General features: G+C 40.5%; 1 protein-coding gene across 3 annotated transcripts in view; it reads left to right on the forward strand.

Moving 5' to 3' along the window:
* The window catches only part of spire1b (spire-type actin nucleation factor 1b), a 41,669-nt gene that overhangs the window by 14,111 nt on the left and 19,827 nt on the right, over nt 1–7,731 (forward strand). For all 3 annotated transcript variants that reach the window (XM_030072516.1, XM_030072517.1, XM_030072518.1), the window contains exons 3-4: nt 1,089–1,319; nt 4,272–4,397. In XM_030072516.1, coding sequence (XP_029928376.1) covers nt 1,089–1,319; nt 4,272–4,397 — 357 coding nt within the window. The remainder of the gene's footprint in view (nt 1–1,088; nt 1,320–4,271; nt 4,398–7,731) is intronic.

A 7,731-nucleotide genomic window follows, 5' to 3' on the forward strand; every position in this document is an offset into this window, starting at 1 on the left:
TTCCGTTCTTTCATCTTCAAGAGATAAATGCTCCAATGATTTCTGTGACTCTGTGGGTAAATACCCTTTTGACACAGTTCCAGCACTTATGCTCTCAGAGAGCATCATGTACGCTTGACCAGGGAACAAACGGCAGATTATTTGTGTTGTATCCATTGTCTCCTCCCCCTTTCATCTTTAAAGGATGGGCTGTGTCTGCACAAGGGCATGTATGATATGGTGATGGTGTGTGTGTATGTGTGTGTGTGTATGAATAGCTAAGGGGGGCTTCTCTCTCAGTGGTTGTGCCATGTGTTCACCATATTACAGCTGTTCAGCTCAGGCTTGGTGCACAGAAGTGGATCTATGTTTGTTTTTATTGCTCAGCGGATTAACATTTAAACAACATATAAAATCAATAGTGGTGACCTAAAAATCCTTCATTAAGTGTAAGCGGTATTGTTTGTTTGTTTTCTTTTTTGGCATTTATAAATGAAATACCCTGAAAAGTGAAAAGCATTTAACAGTTGTTTCATTCCTAAGAATTTCATGCCATACTCGATATTTCTTAAAGTACGACTTTTAGATTTATAACAAAATATGTTTGCAATTTAAGAAAGAATTTATTTATCATCTTTACACAGAATTTTTCTTTCAAAGGATTATCTTTAAAATAAGCTTAATTAATCATAAATTAAATAGCAATGATACATCACTTATCATTTTCTATAAATGTTTGAAACTGAGTAGTCTGTAGTTGTAGCACCAGTAATGACATGAAACACTTTAGACAACAACAAACTGAACATACTGTGAGCAAGGTAATAAAGGATCTTCCCTGGTAAATTTAGTGTTTAAGTGGATTTGCAAATGTGTGTTGGTTTCTATTCAGATAGTGGTAGAACAAATACAGAAAAAATCCGGGCATGAAAATATACACTAATGCTTTCCACATTATCAGACTTATAGATGGAGGAAACCAATAAACTGCATGGAAATGAGTCTGTACTTGCAAATGTGAATTGTTAGCATCAGATTGTGTGTATTCCTGCAGGTCAGGGTGTGTATTTCTGGGCTCACAGTCTGTATTTTCTCTTGTGCTCCTCCAGGTGATTGAGTCCCTGGGCATCATGATCTACAAGGCTCTGGACTACGGGCTGAAGGAGAACGAGGAGCGGGAGCTCAGCCCTCCTCTGGAGCAGCTCATCGCCCTCATGACCAACATGGCCGAGACCGAGAAGGACGCCTGTCCCGACGAAGGTTACGAGGCCACCGAGGAAGAGGAGGAGGATGAACCTGACAAAGTGTGCAGTGTTCGTGGCTACAGAGATATCCTCAAGGTAACAAGCTGACTGTATAAAATGTTGGCTCATTATGGAAAAAAATCTGTGTATTGGTGTGTTGCAAATGATTTTTTAAATGATATTTAAATGGGTAATCAGAGAGATTTTTTTTCACTTGTCAAATGGTGTAGGCGGTACTATAACTGGATTTTCTGTTGATGGAGTTTGAGTTTGTGTAGGTGGTGCTCTTTTCTTTGTCTGTTCAGTCTCTCTCTGCTCATGCAGCCAGACCTTCCAAACAAGCTGCTGCTGGAAATGTAAAACACATTAGTTCCTGTGTGCCAGAGGATTCTTCCTGTTAAAGACCCACCAGACACCGAGAGTTTAGAGCAGCAAATGTAAAACCTTTCTTGAACGGGGTGCAGGTTGAATCACTGTTGTGTTACATCAGTCGGAGATACAGAGCAGCAAAATGGATGTTCATTCACATGAAAATGTCACACATCATTGCTGTTAGTATTTGGCACAATACTGTATCCCAGTACACTGAATCAGCAATCAACCACTTAAACCATATACTAAATGCCGTATTTGTAATGATCAACATTTTAACTCTTATTTCTATGAGCAAATATGTAAAAATCACTACTTTGGCTGATGAAGATTCAAGAAGATTCAAGTGTGAATCCTCACATTTTTAAAGTTAAAAAAAAAAAAAATGTAATGCTTATTTCTAATTACTAATTTTGTTTTATTTTTTAAACTAGTGCCTGTATTTTGCAACCAAAAAAGTTGCATCCTCATTGGCCAAAATCGCAGTTTTTAAATATTTTGTAATAGTAATAGTAATACAGGGGGGAAAAAGGAAGTTTTGTGCATCGGCAACACATTTAGGTTTCACTCCAGTAGACATTTTTGTTTTAGACATTTTCATTTTCGAGCACACAGCCCCCACTTTAAAAACTAGAAACTAGAAAGTCACACTCTCCTCTCCAGAAAGTCACTTTCTTTAAAATAATGAATAATTTAAAAAATAACAATGATAATAAAAAGAGATATCCTTTATCACTCAGTCTGTAAAGAGGCTGAATGTGTTGGTGTCCATGGATTGAAAAATGTGGACTGTGGCCTCACACACACACACACACACACACACACATGCACGCACGCACGCACACACACACACACACACGCACACACACAGATTACTGCCACAGTGCAGGCTGGCAGGCCAGACTCATCCTCCCTGGGAGCTGTGTATCTCTGTCATCCAACAGAGCAGACGGCCTGGTACTTTTTACATAATGGCCATGTACCCAGTCACACACACACACACACACACACACACAGTCAAGGCTTGGGGGACAGAATCAGCTCTCCAACGAGACACCTCTGAGCGGTGTGGCAGTCCAGCCGGCCTGATGGCTAAAGTTAGCTGTCTGTTTAGACCGCTGTCTATGTTTTTCTCTCCTCTCCATCTTTTGCTCTTTGTATTTACTAGATGTTCCTCTCCTGCGGTTGTACCTCTAGCTGACACACTGTAGATGACACTGTATTCTGTTCGACGGGGTAGCCTTTCTCTCTGTGCCCGTCGCTCTCATTTGCCTTTGTTCCTCTGTATTCATTTCTATTTGATTTGCCGTGAAGAATTTTGTGTCTGAGTTATTCAATTAAACGATGCATTTTTATGTTTGTGTAAAAATAACCGAGTCCTGAAACAATCCCCATAACTCCTCACAGGCTTGTCTTTCATCTTCGACACATGATATTTTTCAGAGAGAAACATTCTCTTATTGTTGAAATTGGTAAAACGGAGGTAAGATGAAGCTTATTGAGAGAGGGTTGTCGGCTATTTTCTGGGTTTAGGGAAATTTGCTTTAATTGGAATGCTGAGTCTGGACAACTGGATGTCAAGAGGGTGCCAGGGAGGACTGTGTTCATCTGAGGGAGACAAGAGTGCTTTCTGTCACCCCTGTGTGTGTGTGTGTGTGTGTGTGTGTCTGTGTGTGTGTGTGTGTGTGTGTGTACACAGCAGCAGGGCTGTCCAGGCCCCTCCAGTGGCCATCCTCAGGCATCCTGGCACTGTGGATTGAGTGCAACAGTTGATACAGTTGTTGACAAATGTCTGTTGTTTTACTTGTGAGCAATACCCCTGAGCTCTGTTGTAAATGCTCTGCAATTATGTCACCATTCACCCTTCAGCAGCAGCTGGTGCTGTCATGGAGGCTCAGACGACAAGTGACTGGATGCAGATAACACCAAATATACAGTATATACCTGAGAAAAATACTGTTGTTGCTTTCGTGCAAGTAACTTTTCAAGTAAAATGATGATGATGCATTTTTTTAATGACAAAAAGAAACCACTGCAGCACTTTCACAGGAATAATATTTTTGAAATTCTTTGGCTGCACCTAGAAGTGATTAATCTTCAGCACCTCATGCCATCATCTTGCAGCTTTTTATAACTGCACTGTCAGTCAGGATGTCCACTTATCCATTCACTAGTCTGTCTGCTTAATCATCTATCTATCTATCTATCTATCTATCTATCTATCTATCCTGATTTCTAATTACTCACACATGGTATTAGGGTGACAACAGAAATGCAAGGACAAACAAAAGTAATCCATCAACCCATCAGGCTTTTCTCTCCTTGTTAATATACCAGACATTATAGACATTATTCTTCTTTTTATGTAGGGCTGTGTGTGTTGCTGATGTTGCATAATGTTGCCTAATGTTATGTATGTGGCACATGCTGTACATGCTAATGCTAATGCCAACTTTGGAAGTTGAACTTCACCATGACCACTGAATTTGTTATTTAGTGAACATCAAACTATGTCTTTGAGGGAATATGGGATTTAGGGGACATTGGACTATTTTCTGTTTGAAAAAAAGACAGGGAACACATGGCATGGCACTTCTGATATGTTGTGTAGAAAATGCTGCCTCACAAACTGTCTACTGACATCTTTTTCTCCCTACTTCTCTCTCTCCTTTGCAGCTCTGTACGAGCCACCTACCAAGCCTGTCAGATGCTCCTAGTCACTACCAAGCAGTGTGCCGGGCTCTGTATACAGAAACCAGGGAGCTACACACTTTCCTGGAAAAGATCAAGAGTGCCAAAGAGGTGGGTCCTGATCATCGTCATCATGTCTCTGGCTCTCATTTGAGATGCACTCATTGCAGTGTAAGCCATGATACTGGCGCTTTTCTCAGTGACACAATAAAGGTATTGATAAAATGGCTTATTAGCCACAGTGAAAGTATAAACTTGTGCTTCATAATCTAATTTTTCAACCTGCTGCACAGGGAATGTGAGTTTACAGAAGGATAGCTGACCTTCACAGGGAATAAACTAGATTAATACATTAGACAGGCTCTCTGCTGTAAACATGTGGAGGAAGGTCGTGCTAAGGCACTTCAGGAGATTTAGCACTGTGACCTTACATGCTCCTTATGCCCCAGTAATCAACTTATGTCTCACCTGCTGTGGGTATCACTGGCAATATTTACTAGGGTTTGTGTAGCTGTTGCTGCCTATGGTGAAAGCAAAACATTCATCTGACAATGTTAAAGATATGAATATGAAGCTATAGACTCTATTCATTTTTTACTCATTTACGTAATTTCCCCACCTATACCATGTATGATTATATGCTCTAATATGTTAAAATTGCTATATTGAAATTGAAGGCCCCAGTAAAGTTACCATAATTTCTGTAATTTTCCATTGTGAGTTTTACATAGTCATACTCAAAATAAATCAAAGCAAATATAAACAGTGTAAGACAGGAAGATAAAGCTAGGAATAAAACATACATAGTAAAAATAATTGGATGAAAATTATGTGTCAAGAAGCTATTTAAAAGGTGATACTGTTTCTGCTAACCAAGGCTAAAGAGTAGGAAAAATGGTATTTACTGTAAAGGCTGTGACTCATTGTGTAGAAAATAGAGTGGCCCTATGGTTTATGCAACAAAAATAAAATAGTCTCTGTGTGAATATTAGGTGTTACAAAATCAGTTTTTCTCTGGCCTTTTGTGTATGAAAAAGTTGAAATGAAGATGACAGCAGAACAAAACAGTGAATCTCTTCCTCCATATTCCACGGCATGCATGTGAGTTATTTACACCAGCTCCTGTCTCGCTGCGTCATCTCGCCTGTTTTTAGTCACAGCTTGTCGTTCCTCTGAGGAAGGCCTAGATGGTAGCATGTAACAGGCATGTCAACAGAGAAGTGAAGCCAGCAGCCAGACAGCCATGCTGACTGTGTGACAGAGCAAACACAGTCAGATGACAGCGAGAGGCAGCCGTGGAAATAACTGTGGATGCATCAAAGAAAACGAATGCAGGGGACGTCACCGCCGTGCAGATGAACAGAAGATACAACACCCATTGTTCAGTTGTAAATGCAGAGAGGCATCATAGCATTTTCATCCTTAGTGGTGAATAGTGATGAACACCATTGATAACACTGAAAGGCAGTGTAAATATAGCACCAAAATGAGACTTCAGACATCTAGAGCGGCTTTTTGCATTATTTTCATCAGGACCTAGATATCTGACTTGATGTTGAATTTGGCGACACCCTGCTTTTTACTTTTTTGGCATGAAAAGCTATTGAAAACTCCATGCAACCCTGTTCATATTTGCACTGGCCTTCTAAAAACACTTCAGCTGAACCTTTAGCATAGATAACTGCCAAATCAGCATGCCAGCACCTTGTCTGTAATGTCCTAGTTCACAGAGACAGCCGTGCGGCCTGTAGATGACAGACGAGGCTGTCACACCCTGGTGGCAAGTTAAAGTAGGCCACAGTGTGTACTGCATGTCAGACAGAGATGACAGTATTAGAAACATGCTGATTCTTATCCTGCCAAAATCACTGGGCTCAGGTTCCCACACCTAACATGCCTTCACGCAGCACCTCAGCCAGGCCCTGTGCTTAGCAGGGTCTGTCTGTGATGTAATATGTTTTCATCCTGTCTGCATACCATGAAGGATTAACGTTTCTTTGAGTTTGGCGCTGCTGTGCCATTTGCTGTTGTTACACTGTCAATCTCCATTCCTTTTCCCCAATAATCTGGAGTCAGCAAGGGACATGTATGCCATAATTTGTGTGAATGGGAGCCTTTTTTTCATCCACAAATCGTTTCTCTGTGTATGACTCAGTATTTATCATCAGGAGATATTGCTGTTATGTTTGAGTTAGAGATATTGCAGGATAAAGGCTACAAGTACATGTCAATTTTTTCCACTGTTATACTGTAATATGCCCACTGCTTTGTACTTGGAGGGAAAGCCTGAATTGCAACTTTGGGAAGACGAGTATGAGCTGGTAATATGTCTCTTTCATCACGGATGCCCTATTTATTTTCCTTTTCAAGTCGCACATTTCAGGTCCACTCCAAATGTTTTGCCTCTGTGCAGAGTTTCTGGTTTTTATTCTTCAGCTTATTCGTCAAGATTAAGTTCAGGAGTTATTTTGGCAGTGTTTTTCCTCAGGGCCATTTTAGAGCTCAGCTGCGAGTTGGAAAATTTCCCATGAGAGGTAGTGTGTGTGTGTGTGTGTGTGTGTGTGCGCGTGTGTGTGTGCACCTGAGTGTACTTTGTGTTTGTGTGTGTGTGTGTGTGTATATTCCACTGCAGGGTTCCTTCCTGCTCCGCACTACTGCCGCTGCCCTTTTAGTGTGCGTAATGCATCTGAATGAATGGAGAGGATTTGGCCTGTTACATAACTCTGTGTTACAAAAGAGAGAGGACTCTTATTCCAGGGAGAAGAAGATTGAGCTGCAAGTTTAAAAAGGGGACAGTTTGGGGACAGCGGGTTACAGCCTTTTTAGTTTGTAGTGTAAACAAGTAATGTCTTTATTATAATAGTGGTATTTATATCATTATACTCATACTATTACTACAACTACAGCTACTACGTCTAACTACAACAGCAATTCAGTTCAGTTCAATTCAATTTTCTTCAATTCAGTTCAAGGAGGCTGTATAGACCTTTCTCACAGGAGCCACTTTTACATGAAATAGCAGGTAAACAGAGGTTTACTAATGACATTAATTAAGGTTCTGCTCTGTTTCAGTGTAGCAGAGTCTTTCCAGTGAGTCAGCATGAACAACAGCAGGAGCCTGGCTCTGTTAGACCTGGATGGAGCAGAATCTAAATTAATGTCAGTTGTAACACCTGGGTTTACTCTGCTATATCCTGTCAAAATGGCTGCTGTGAAAAGGGTCTATTGGCATGACCATGTTTATAAAGCACTTTACTATGGATGACAATCATAAAATCAACAATGTATCAATTTGTTATGACAAAAAAAGTAAAAATTAGGGGTAGTACGGTATAGAAGAGAACTGACTGTCAAGCTGTAAAGTTTGCTGCAGTCACGGAGGGAGATCCCGAGGCACTCTTGAGTGTGAAAATGTAAATTCCTTTATTCAGAAGGGAGACCCAAC

This window comes from Myripristis murdjan, chromosome 16, assembly GCF_902150065.1.
Source record: "Myripristis murdjan chromosome 16, fMyrMur1.1, whole genome shotgun sequence".
Lineage (NCBI taxonomy): Eukaryota > Metazoa > Chordata > Actinopteri > Holocentriformes > Holocentridae > Myripristis > Myripristis murdjan.